Here is a 13,775-nt window from a genome sequence, read left to right on the forward strand (position 1 = left end):
ACATTGTGAAAAAAGTGATACTTCTATGCATTCTGTGATGATCTGTCTCAAGAAAACTGGCCGTGACTCTTTGCATGGCTCCTCCTCCCCGGACGTCGCACATCCCTGTTTCCAAACAGAATGAGCCCTGTATCTCGCACTGAGGAGTGATGCTTATTCAGGCTTCCTCCACAAGTGTGATCACATGAGGGGGCAGCAGGGCAGACTTTGCTTCAGAGCTGGCAAGCCATGTGGGGAGGCAGTAGACAGGGGCAGAAGGAGAAGCCGTGGACGGGAAGCAGGGCCATGGGGCTCCATTTTCCTGACAGCCGGTGAGTCCTGCTCCAATTAGATTTGATCCCCTTTCAGTACAATGAGGGGCAGGGCCCGAGGTCTCTGTGTGTTCTTCCATCCCTAACGCTCTTCTCCATATGCCTCCCCACCAGCCTACGGGACAGACAGCAGGCTGGGTGGTGGCATGAGACTTAGAATCGCTGTCAACAACAGTCTTCAAAGGGGGCTCTGCACCGTGGCCCCCTCCCCATAGCCAGATGCCTGAGTTTTACTAAAATTGTCCCTCAACCACAAAGAACATGTGTGGAACCATGCCTGCATGTAGCGGACTTTGTTTTAGTTTTTATTCCCATCTGACACCTCCTGCTACATTCCAGCTGGATTTATTTGAGACCTTGACTCTGTCTCCTGAAAGCTAGCTCTTGGCCCAAAATGGGACAGCTTGGGTTTGATTCTGAGGCCACTGCATCCCCTGGAAGGGTACTGGTTGCCTCTAGCAGGCGCATTAAGATCCTTTGTCACTGAAGGTCCAGCACCCAGCAATGATGTGCTGAAGTTTAGAGCTGGCCCCACTTACAACCAACTCACCAGATAAGATGGCAGGAAACCATGAGGAACCATGGCCATGCCCTTTACACAGACCACCCTGTGTGAGCCTGACCACAACCCTGTGAGCAGAGCATCTGTTATTAACCTGCTTTTACAGTGGGGGAAACTGAGGCCCCGAGACACTCAGCTAGAAGTGGGATCCTAATCCACACCACACCACACCACCTGCCTGGGTGTCCGTTGCTCTATAACTAAAGCTCCTTGCTTGATTTTTAGAATTTTAATTACTAAAGTAATTTTAAAACATTGCTTAAAATCTTCATTTTAAAAAAGGAAATGGCATTTCTCCCACAATGCTACATTTGTGTATTTCTCCCACAATGCTAATATCTGTCTATGTATATTCATAGATGTAGTTATTACCTAATCGTAATCATAATGTGCCCATAATTTCTGTTCTGACTTTTCTAATGAAGGTTATTTTATGAACACTTTCTCTCTACTTATTTAACAAGTTAAATGTATTTATTGACATTGAAATTTATTTATCTATTAAGTGTATTTATTGAGTGTTTAGTAGGTGTCAGGCTTGAGAGATGAGTGAGAGCCAGGCGTGGGTGGAATGCTGAGTTGACAGCGTTTCAACACTGTCACCTAATTGATCATTTTAATGGCTAATGGGTTACATCTACTCAAAGTGTCTGGATCGCCCCCTGAGGCTTTAGGCCTCTGAATCACCTCTCTCTCCCGGTTACAGCAGGGAGAAAGCTTCTCTGGGCCCACTCCCTTCTGTAGGGAAAGGCCGGAGGATTCCCCAGCTGGGGGAGCAGGGCCTGCCCTGTCCTTGAGGCAGCTGACACCCTGCAATGTGAGAAAGCAGTTCCCACCCAGTCCACTAAGACCAATACCAGCACCTGCCAGGGGCCAGCCATAGTTTTAGGGATATATGTTTTCATATCATTTAATTCTGACAACAGCTATAGGAGTCACTGTTCTCTCATTTTTACATGAGAAAACTGAAACTGAAACATGTTAACTACTTACTTCAGTTTTCATGGTTCTAAGTGTCAGAGCTGGGATTTGAACCGAGGTCTCTCTGGCCGCAGATCTGCCTTGTCCACCATGACACACTCCTCCAAGAGACCAGGTATTTGTGTTACAGGCTGGGGACAGAAGACTGGGAAAGGAGGTGTTTTGTGTAGTCGGGGTCCGTGGACCCTTGGGATCAAGTCAGGATGTACTAATGCTATTTCCATGGTCTCCCCACTTCAAAGAAAGGTGAACTCCTATCAGATCCTCTTCAAAAAACTCAGGACACAAAAATCCAAAGTCACAAAATAGCCAACATGTGGAAGATAGTAATTTATCTTCTTTCAAATGAACTCACTGTGTGACCTTGCACGCTACAATTCTTTTTAAAAATGAATCAATTTGCAAGATTTTTGCCCTAGAAGTCTTGGGGAACATCTTTCCTGCACAGCGAGCCAGAGCGGCAGGGAGGCCCGGCCTTGCAACTTTCTTCGCACATGTCAGTGCAGGAAGGGTGTTTGTGACAGTCTGGGATTTATTTCCTTTTTATTGAATTTATTGGGGTGACACTGGTTAACAAAATTATACAGGTTTCAGGTGTACAATTCTGCAACATATCGTCTGTACACTGTACTGTGTGTTCACCACCCCAAGTCAAGTCTCCCTCCCTCACCATTTATCCCCAGACCCTCTCCCACCTCCCCCAGCCCTGCAATCCCCACAGTGTTGTCTGTGTGCTGTGATGGTTTTAGTGCCAGAACAACTAGACCATCTGTGTGCATGTCTCCGTTAAAATCCCTGAGGCAACGGGAGCCTTCAAGTCAGAGAAAACACCCTCCAGGCTTCCTGCTGAAGGAAAACATCTGCTGTCTGCAGCCTGAAACTCTGAGTCACTTTTACCTGACACACCAAGGAGGTATGGAAAAACAAATATGTGAGGCAGTGAGCCCATGAAGAAGGGACATTCCTGATTAGGGTCCCAGGGGCCGGGGAGGGAGCTGTCCAGTGCGGCCGTGCACCTGCTACGCGCCCTTGCCTGGCTGTGCACGGCCTGCTGTGTGCGTCCCGTTTCATCCACACACAGCAGAGCCACACACTGTCTGTGTGAGGAGGGACCTGACATAACTCTAGTTCAACCCCTTTGTTTCACATGGGAAAACGGGTCCCAGGGCAGAAATGGCTTCCTCCAGGTTTGAGTCCAAGCCCGATACTCCTCCCCCTCCATGCGAAGGGTTCTGTGGGGCAGCCTGGGGACTTGGCTTTAAACTGGCCCCTGAGCCCTAGAAGGCTTCTCCTGGTGGAAATCTTGAGCCTTGATGGCCTCACCTCCCAAACAGGTGACATGTGAATCTCTGTGGGACCGGTTGATGAGGGAATGGAGCAGTGACGTCAGCTTCAGGGGAGACAGACAGGGGAAAGGATCATCAACAGAGCCTGGTAGCCGGTGCCCTGGGTGTCACTGGAGAGCTGAGGAGCCTGGGCTCGCCAACCCTGCTGGATGTTGAAGGGGTTCCTCGCCTCCGGGGTTGTCCTTTGGCAGCTGATAAATCGTCAGCGTTCGCCAAGTGTGCCAGCAGGGACGCTCCCTCTCTGTGCACGTGTGACCCCTGAGGATCTGTACAGCTCACCCCTGAGCTTACCTGGGATTCCAAAGAAATGTGTGGTAGGCATAACTGCCACCGTGAGGGAACAGTGAACTGTGTCCGCAGGATGAACCCAGTGCCACGACCTCCCAGGCCCCCAGTTGCTCTCTGAGTAACATTGTGTGCCTGTTGCTATGCAAGATAAATATTTTCCTGGACCAGGAGGTTCACCTCTCTTCCAGCTTAAATCTAGCGCTCAGTGAATGGCAAATGAAGAGGAGAAAACCATTTTGTTTTCTCTGACATTTCATCTCCAAGAAAAACCTTAGGAAGTCAGAACTGGGCAGACAGTCAAAGAGGGCATATTCAACTCCCACGGCAGAGAAAGTCCTGGCTCACCCTCTTTGGATAAAGGCCTTAACCTAAAGTTATAGTTATAGACTTACTTAGTTCAGAACCCTGATAACTATCTAACAGAGGGGAGCAGTGAGGTTTGGGGGTGACCGGGGAAGACCTCTGATCTAGATAATGTTCTCTCCACCCTGCTGATCCCACCAAATCTGCTCTGTGACTTTAGGCAGCTCATTTAACATTTTCAGGGCCTCAAAAACTCATTTGGAGGAAGCTGAACCAAGTGATTTCTAAGAACTTCAAAGTTCTTAATTCAGCCTCTCCTTAGCCCAGTTCTAGAATTCTTGCAACTCACATCAATAAACACTTTTTAAAAGCCTGCTATGTGCATAATCACTGGGAGACACAGCTGAATGAGGACCCTTTCTTCAATAAGCTTGCATTATGCAATAAAGATTATTATCATCCCCATTTGACAGAAGAAAAATAAAGTGGGGAGAAGATAAATACCTTGCCCAAAGTCACAGAGCTAGTTAAGTGACAGAGCCTGTATTCAAACCCAGGTCTGCCTATTTCAAAGCTCAGACCCCCTTCTGATTCTACAGCTTGGCCATACTGAGGGTGCTCCCCAGGGGACTGCCTGACCAGGGCCGCCAGCCCAGCAGCACCCACTCCTTTGCAGTGTTCTGCCTGTCAACTTTTTATTTAAAGATTTTATTTATTCATTTTATAGAGGGGAGAGAGAGAGAGAGAGAGAGAAGGGCAGGGGGAGGAGCGGAAAGCATCAACTTCCATATGTGCCTTGACCAGGCAAGCCCAGGGTTTCGAACCGGCAACCTCAGGGTTCCAGGATGATGCTCTATCCACTGCGCCACCACAGGTCAGGCACCTGCCTGTCAACTTTAAGATTCTGTCTGCCTCTCTTGAAAGAGTTACCAGATTTAGCAAAGAAAAATCTAGAACAGCAGCTAAATTTAAATGTTAGATAAATAGCTAATCATTTTTTTAGCATACGTACATTCCATGTACTACTTGGAGCATATTTATACTAAAAAAATGATTGCCTATCTGAAATTCAGATCTAACTGGCCATCCTGTATTTCACCTGGCAATACTACCTGCTAAAAACTTCTCTTCTTAACAATGTTCTGAGGAAGTTCAGGACAGAGGAAGGCTTCAAGGAGATGGTCCAGGACGGTTAACCATTCGAGACCTTGCCAGCAGTCACTCTCAGAGCCAAAGTGCTCATGGGAACACAGGGCACAATGTGGACTTCTTGTTCCATGCTGTGCCAAGACAGCTATGGGAGTTCCACCCTCTGCTGTTTTTAAGATGCTCTTTTCTCTCCTGGCTGGACATGTGGACATGGACTTCGTCCATTCAGGCCGCCACTGCTCCCAGCCTGGACCTCCCCAGCTACTACTGAACTCATTTGGGGAGACCAGGCAGAAGGTGAGGAGCCACCCCAGCTTCCCTAGTTGCCACAACATCAAATGATGGAACAGATAGGACACTGTCATGAGACTCAGATAAAGCAAGGCTCAATTTTGGCCAGAAAGTAGCTATTTTGGCTGTGTCAGCTTGGAGAATTTATTCCAACCCTTGAGCTCCACCTTCCTCATCTGTAAAATGGGGTCAAGAATATGTAAGATAAAAGGATCAAATTACTTTCGATTCAGAAGCAGTGAATTACTTGAAAGTTCCATACAACTGTAAGAAGCTATTTTTTCATTGTCATCTCCATATAGAAACTTTCCAATATTTTTGTGTGTTTATTTTTGAAGCATTTCAGCCATGAAACATCTTATTAAGGTAGTAAATATGAGAACTTTTTAAAGCTTTGTGTAGTCACCCTTATAGCGCAACCATACCTCATTATGATTGACCTTTCATCTTAAATGCAGATATGCTGAGAAATTTTTGGAAAACCCTAAAATTCGTCAGTACCACTAGAGAAGTTGCCTCACCCCAAGAGCCACACACGCAGCACTGAGTTCACTCTCTGCTGCCCGATCTACCTCCAGTTATGTCTGTGACTTGGTAACATTACAAACTATAACTTAATGTGGACCATTTTTAATCTCTATAAGAACGCAAAGAGTAAATATAAGGTCTACTAGAAAGTTCTGTCCATTTTTGGAATAAAACAAAATACAAATTTTTCTTACCATCAATAAACTTTACTAAGTAATATAATTGCCATTATTATTAATGATTTCTTGCCAGCGTGAGGGCAATTTGCATATCCCATTTTTGAAAAATGTTTTATCTTTTGATGCAAAAAATTGAACCAGTGCTTGTTTGATATCCTCTTCATTTTTGAATTTTTGCCCTTCAAAAAATTTTGTAAGGACAAAAACAAGTGATAGTCGGAGGGTGCTAAGTCCGAGGAATATGGTGGATGCGACAGACATGCTTCTGTAGCATTTCTTCCTTGTTGAAATTCGTAAAAATTACAGTGGCGTAAATGAACTTTATCAGTAGCCATGGGTACACTATCACTTCACACATAAGACTAACGTGAAACAACTTTGTTTTAGTTAATTTGCTACGTCAGTATGTATACATTAAGTGATAAAAATAGAGAGACACACATGTGCCAAATAAACATGTGCTTACATGTCGAAACTTGTGATAGAAACGGACAGAACTTTCCGGTAGACCATATATTTTCTGTAAGTGCCAAGAGTTATACTATTTTTACCATTTTTGTGTATGCCCTTCCAGGCTGTATTTGTGTGTTTTATACAACTGACAGTACAATATCAGTGCAGTTTTGTATCCTGCTTTTTTCACATTAAATAATTTTATCCACATTTGTCCAGGTGGCTGCATTGTCTTAAAAACCACAAATTTAAGGCCATGGCTGGTTGGCTCAATGAATAGAGCATTGGCCTGGTGTATGGAAATCTCAGGTTCGATTCCCAGTAGGACACACAAGAGAAGTGACCATCTGCTTTTCTCCCCCTCCTCTTCCTCTTCCTCTTCCTCTTCCCCTTCTCTCCCTCTTCCCCTCCTATAGCCAGTGGCTTGATTGGTTCAAGTATTGGCCCTGGGTGCTGAGGATAGCGCAACTGATTCAAGCATGAGCCCCAGATGGGGTTGCCAGGTGGATCCCAGTCAAGGTGCATGTGAGAGTCTGTCTCACTATCTCCCCACCTCTCAAATAAATAAATAAATAAATAAATAAATAAATAAATCCATCAATTTAAATGACTGTCTAGCTGCCAACTGACTCATTCATTACACCATCATTTATTTTGTTGTTTGCTTGAAAACCTTTTTGGCTGAATTTTTTCTGCCTTTAAGTGGTTTTTAAATGGTTACTTTGAAAGTGACATGTGAAATGGTAGGCACCATATATGTCCCACTCTCATTCTTTAGTCACACACACACACACACACACCTGCCAGGGCAGAATCCTAAACAATCTCATCAATGTATATGTAATCTGGTGGGTGAGGAGGTTAAGAAAAGAAGATAAGAACCCACCCTCTTTCTAACATAGACCTGCAGTGCCTTGGAGAAAGCATAGCTCCACCTGGAATTATATGGACCTAGGATTGGGGGTGGGGGCTGGGAAGGCAGATACTGCTGTTCTTTTCTATCCCCTGCGCCTTTGACCAACCACCTCCTACTGCACCATCAAGATAGTATAAACCTACAATAGTATCTTTAACAAAAAATAAGTCAATTCTGGTTGATGTGCAAAAAAGACGCCTAAGCAGCTTGGTGGTGAAGCTCGTGGACTGTGGAGTCAGGCAGCCTGAGTTACTAGCCCAAGGTCTGACAAACTGTTTCGCCTCTCTGTGTCTCATTGTCCATTTTAGTAGAGAAAATAACCAGACCTACCTCTCTGTCTGCTCAGGTCCTCCAGGAAACAGGTGTGCGAGGTGTGTAGAAAGAAACACCTGTGCAGAGTAAAGGGAAAGAGCAGGAGTAGTTGGTGAGTGGGCTGGGTCTTCAGGGGGTGACATCCCTGAAAGGGAGAAGGAAGGAGGGAGACAGCAATAAGAGCTCTGTCTGCAGCACAGCCCTGGGACAGTCTCAGGGCAATGGGAGTCCCCGACCAAAGACAGCCTGAGAGGGTCCCCGCTGGGCAGGACTGGCCCACCATAGCACCTGTCATGCTTGGTCAAGGCTGGGGGCCGCCCTGGGAGAATGTGGCCGCTGAGAGCTGTCCCCAATGACCCTGACTTGGCAGGTTCTCCGAAGGGAGCTCTGAGCTGCACAGCTCCATTGCCACACCCGGTAGGGGAGGTTCAGGGACTTAGACTGTCTCCTGGGATGCGGCACCTAGGACGCGCTTTGAAAGTTAAAGCTACTGTTTCTACTTGTTACTGTGTGTTATATGTATTTCACAAAGCTCCTTCGCATATATTATTTCACTTACTCATCACAATCACCCTGTGCCATTGGTATTTTATCCCCACTTGACAGAAGAGAAGAGGACTCTGAGAGGTCGTATGACTTGTCTGACCTCACAGAGCTAGAGTTGGTGGAGGTGAGACTTGACTCTAAGCCCTTGAGGGCACAGCCTATGCCACCCTTATCTCTGAATGCTGCAGTAGCAGTGCAAATGGAGATGAGGATCACACTAAACCTTGTTCTCAAGGAGCTGGTATTTTTGTGAGATAGACACAAAAATAGATAATTCCTAGAGACTAACATATGGAATTACTTCCTGTTTCCTAAACACACAAGGTACTTTTCCTCCATCTACTCTACCCTCAGCCTTTCTTTGTGTTGACCTCTCAGCCTGGAGGGCCCAGCCCACCTGTCAAAATCTGTCCTTTAATGTTTAACCTTTTGGGGATTACTTCATCCTTCTCTGCACTGCCCTGTGCCACACTTTGCTCCAAAGCAGTGTTCCTCTGCCCTGCAGCAGTTTGTTGGTTTACTCATCAGCCACCTGCAGTAGACAGAGCAGCTTGAAGGTGGCAACCATTTCTCAATTGTCTACAAATCCCTGTGAGGCCCAATGTCAGTGATAGATGGTCAGTAAATGTGTCATGCACAAATGAGCCCATTCATTCTCTGGAGGGATGTGGGAAGTATAGAAGAGGTGGGAAGTCAGCCAGTGGGCATGGTCATCACACCAATGCAGATAACAGAAGGTATCCAAACAGTGTGTTAATGCGCTGACAGAGAGCTACAAGAGGTGGAGTGGGTGTCACCTAACACAGGCGAGCCACAGGCTAGCATTAAGGATTAAGGTAGGCCTCTTTCTAAAATGAAACTTCTGGTTGTATCATTCTATTCTTGTATCCCCAGGGTATAGCACACAACCAAGCACATGGTAGGTATTCAGTAAGATTTTGTACAAGGAAGGGAGGGAGGGAGGAAAGAAGGAAGGAAGGAAGGAAGGAAGGAAGGAAGGAAGGAAGGAAGGAAGGAAGGAAGGAAGGAAGGAAGAGTTTTCTAATTTGAGTCCAGATCAGTGTCTTTGGATGAGACCTAATACTTCATTCAGTTCAGATGCTGCCTATAGTGGTTCTCAATCAGGGGCAATTTTGCCCCCAAAGAAGACATTTAGCAATGTCTATAGACATTTTTATTGTCACAACTGAGAGTGCTACTGACTTATAATGGCTAGAGAGCAGAGATCAGTGCTAAATATCCTACAATATGGAGGTCTGCCCTCACATCAAAGACTTAGCCAAGCCCTGGCCAGTTGGCTCAGTGGCAGAGCATCAGCCTGGCATGCAGGAGTCCCGGGTTTGATTCCCGGCCAGGGCACACAGGAGAAGCACCCATCTACTTCTCCACCCCTCCCCCTCTCCTTCCTCTCTCTCTCTTCCACTCCCACAGCCAAGGCTCCATTGGAGCAAAGTTTCCCTGGGCGCTGAGGATGGCTCTGTGGCCTCTGCCTCAGGTGCTAGAATGGCTCTGATTGCGGCAGAGCGACGCCCCAGATGGGCAGAGCATTGCCCCCTGGTGGGCATGCTGGGTGGATCCCGGTCGGGCGCATGCGGGAGTCTGTCTGACTGCCTCCCTGTTTCCAACTTCATAAAAATACAAAAAAAAAAAAAAAAAAAACTTAGCCAAGCCGAAATGTCAATGGCACCACTGCTCACAAACACTGAATAACTCCAGAGCCGCAGCCAGAGGTTGGAAGATGGTATTGGGGAGAGGCTTGACTATTCAAAAGATCCTTGACTTCTAAAATGGGGACCACCTGGGATACCACCCTCAGTCAGGGGCTTAGCCTTCATTCAGACCCTTCCAGAGACCATAACTGGGGAGTGGTGGGCATCTGGCTTCCTCCTCCCTTCTTCCCCCTCACCCCCTGGTCCTTCCCACTAAAGCAGGACACCTGAGAAAATGGCTGCTGTCTGTTCCAGGAGCTGCTCAGAGACCCTCTGTACATCGGCCTGAAACACCAGCGTGTGCGTGGGCAGGAATATGATGACCTGCTGGATGAGTTCATGCAGGCTGTGACAGACAAGTAAGTGAGTCAGTCTGTTCCTTTTGAAAGAGGGCTCTTAAGAGACAGTATGTCTAAAGTCAACATTGGTTTTGGTAAATACACAAACAAGGGGCAGTAGGTGCGTGCTTCTCCAGGTGGCCTGAAAATTCCAACTTGACCCCATATACTTGGAAGCCCCAAAGCCAAATGGGCTCGTTTTCCGGGAGAATGTTTGGGAGCAGAGAGGGGAGGGGAGAGGGTTGGTGGCTGAAGGCCTGTGATCTGGTGATAGTTAAGTATCTGATGTTTCAGGAGGAAAACCCCCTCAGCCTGAGCTGTTCTGGGTTCTCGGCATAATTAGGGATGTTGGGAGTGGTAGAGGAAAGAAGTGTGCCTTCCAGTAAAATGGCTTTGGAAGGCAGCTTGCCAAATCAGAGGGATCACTTTCCACCTCGACATGAGGACCAGGCAGCATTAATAAGCCACTGTAGGCTGAGCCTATGAGATTTATGAAGTGTCATCTCTGCACTGAGGTGCATGATATTGGCGCTTCCGCCCCCCTTTCCTGCCCCATCGGTCTGCCATCATGGCCACCCCTCATCCTGCTGTGACTGGCCTGCTGCTGGCATGGAGCTCTGGAAACAGACCCCCCACCCCACACACCCACATTTAGTCTAACAGGCCGGTCAGTCAAGAGAGTTTCAGCAGCTCAGCAGGTCACTGCAGACCCAGCAAGACCCCTTCTCTCTTGAAAACCTGCAGCCTTTCTTACTGACCCAGCAGTGCCCAGGTGTGCAGAGCTGGCCTGCATGTCTTTGGCAAAGTATCCCCTTACCTGAGTTCAGGCACTCGAACCAGGCAGTGGCTGGAGAGAACTGCTCCAGCCTCTGCAGCCCACGAAGTCTCATTCGGGCGGCCTTTGGGGTGGGAAAACTGACCCCCTACCACCAGTGCTACTTCTGTGACCTTACACACGTCACTGAGCTTTTAGTTCTCCATACCTGGGGATGAGAAAAAAGCATTGTGTTGTGTTGTGGGTTTTGGTTTTGTTTGTTTTTTTAAGATGAAAGAAAATGATACTGTAGTTATATAGCATGGGAATGATTCTGTAGAAAAAGGAAATAGGTAATGGAGTGTGGGATGTGGGGGCAAAAGTTCCTTAGGAAGCAAGCCGGCAAGGCTCTGGTGCTCAGTCTAAGCTCGAGCATGGAAGGTCACCCCAGGGGCAGAGGGAAGGCAGAGCACTGGCGGGCACAGTGCCGGCAGGTGGGGGGCGCATAGGGTCCTGATTGGATGAAGGCAAGCTCATCCGCTGGGAGTGAAGATGGTGATGGGGGTGGGGAGTTGGGGATGGAGGAGTATAATCTGGAATGTTCAATGTCCAAGCTAGGAAACTAGAGGAGGGTTGCCGGGCAGCTCATGGGCCCCCTTGAGGTCACTCTTCATGAAGCTAACTTGGGCCAGTTAGCCTATTTCTGTTTTTTCTCTAGCCAGTTTCAACCATCTGGATGCCATGTAGAAAGAGACAGAAAGTAGGATTTAATCAGCAATGGGGTTTTGCCAGGCAAGGAGGAAAAAGAGAGAGAAAGGAATTAGGAGTGTATTCAAGGGTATGCTTATAATGACATGTCATGAGTTCTAGGCTGGATAAGAAGGGACATGAGGACATAGTGGAGAAGTGAGGTGAGGGACAGTACTATGACCAGTGGATGGTAAGTCCTGGTGAGGTCTAAGAGTTATTGAGTTGGGTACCAGATGGCATGAGCTGGAAAGAAAGGAGATGATAATCAGAACATTAGGTGTTTGAAGCTGAGGTAATGGAGGAAGTGCTGCTTTTGAGATAGACCACCAGAGCAGATAATTCAAGGGTCAGCTATATCAATAGAGGCTTATCATCTAGAACAAGGGAGGTGAACATTCCACGTAATTCTCCTGCTTTCAGACCACCCTAAAAACCACATTTGGTTTGGGACAAGATACTTGGAGGGTCATAAATTCCCTAATGTGCCTTTGGAGAGCAATAATCGTGATGGTGAAAGAAGTTAAAGGCTTAGCTTGGAGGGGAGAAGACTTAGGAACGATCTGTCCATATCAAGGGCATGGTACTCCCTCCAGATACCTGAAAGCTGTTCTTTCAGAAGAAGACTGGACTGGTTTCTGTGTGCTCAAATGGAGAAAAACCAATTGGTAAAATGCCAAAGGAGGCAGTTTTCAGCTCAAAATAAATCAAACCTATCCCACATTTTTCTGGACCTTCTGTGAGAATGAATTCCTTGTTACAGAAAGAGTTCAAGAATAGGTTGCATGGCTTATTGCTGGTGCTCTTATAAAAGGAAATGTAAAATTTAAATATTCTTTAAGGCCCTGGCCAGTTGGCTCAGTGGTAGAGTGTTAGCCTGGCTTGTGGATGTCTGGGTTTGATTCCCAGTCAGGGCACACAGGAGAAGTGACCATTTGCTTCGCCTGCCTCCCCCTCCCTTTCTCTCTTTTTCTCTCTCCCCTTCCCAAATCCATGGCTTGATTGGTTCAAGCACACTGGCCCGGGGCATTGAGGATGGCTCTATGGAGCCTCTGCCTCAGGTGCTTAACATAGCTCAATTGCGAGCATGGTCCCAGATGGGCAGAGCATCAGACCCAGACAGGGGTTGCCAGGCGAGTTCCAGCCAGGGTGCATGTACGAATCTATCTTTTCTCCTCTCACTTGGAAAAGAAAAATAAATAAATACATGAGTATTCTTTAAGATGCTTTCCCACCCCAGCATTCTATTAGGACCTCTGAAGAGCCCTGGTTGGCAGGATAGGTGTTATTATTCTCATTTTATAGGACAGAAACTGAGGCCCCGAGAAGTCAAGGAGCCTGTCTCAGGTCACACAGTACCTGGCAGGTGAGCAAGCTGAACCTGGGTCTGCTGACTCCGAGGCCAGACTGCTTTCTACATGCTCAGTTACCTGTGGGAGGCAAGAGAAGGGAATGAGATGGGCTTTGAGAGCCTGTGTTTTGCTTCCTGTTTCCAGGGCTCACTGCTTATCTAATGAGTCAGTAGTCATTCCATGATTTCCCCACAGGGAAGTCTTGTTATTTGTGTGAGAAGGTTACATAAATTGGGATGTAAGAGGCTCTTCAAATTATCATTAAACCCAATTTATAGTCTCACAGATACACACAGCCCAGGGGTGAACCCTAGGGGAGAGCTGTGCATCAGCCAAGAGGAATGTGTCCTTCAGTGGAAAAGATGATGGTTTGACAGCTGGTTGTTTTGAATCTAATAAGTTAGCACAGATGTTTGTGGATTCTGTAGGTGGGAAAGGAGCTGGTCTCCCCTGCACGCTCTGGGGACTATAGTAACCCCAAGATGGAATGTCCGGCCTAGGGGTGAGTCAGCAGCCTTAAAGCCAAATACAATGTATTTTAAGAAAGAACCTTGGGAAACATTGAATTCTGCCTTCAACATATTTGTCTCTTTCCAAACATCCTATTAATAAAAAGCTCCATCTTCTTGTCCTTACCCACTCATCAGGATGTGTTGTTAAGAATTTTTTGGCCTGAAAAAGAGCCAGCATGGCTCAGTTACTATCCTGGA

At 46.9% G+C, this 13,775-nt stretch overlaps 1 protein-coding gene across 1 annotated transcript in view; it reads left to right on the forward strand.

Moving 5' to 3' along the window:
- Nucleotides 1-13,775, forward strand: part of ME3 (malic enzyme 3) — a 227,275-nt gene that overhangs the window by 152,479 nt on the left and 61,021 nt on the right. Inside the window, exon 7 of the mRNA XM_066248600.1 lies at nt 10,130-10,233. Within this exon, the coding sequence (XP_066104697.1) occupies nt 10,130-10,233 (104 nt within the window). The remainder of the gene's footprint in view (nt 1-10,129; nt 10,234-13,775) is intronic.

The sequence above is a fragment of the Saccopteryx bilineata genome, chromosome 1 (genome assembly GCF_036850765.1).
Source record: "Saccopteryx bilineata isolate mSacBil1 chromosome 1, mSacBil1_pri_phased_curated, whole genome shotgun sequence".
Taxonomy (NCBI): Eukaryota; Metazoa; Chordata; class Mammalia; order Chiroptera; family Emballonuridae; genus Saccopteryx; species Saccopteryx bilineata.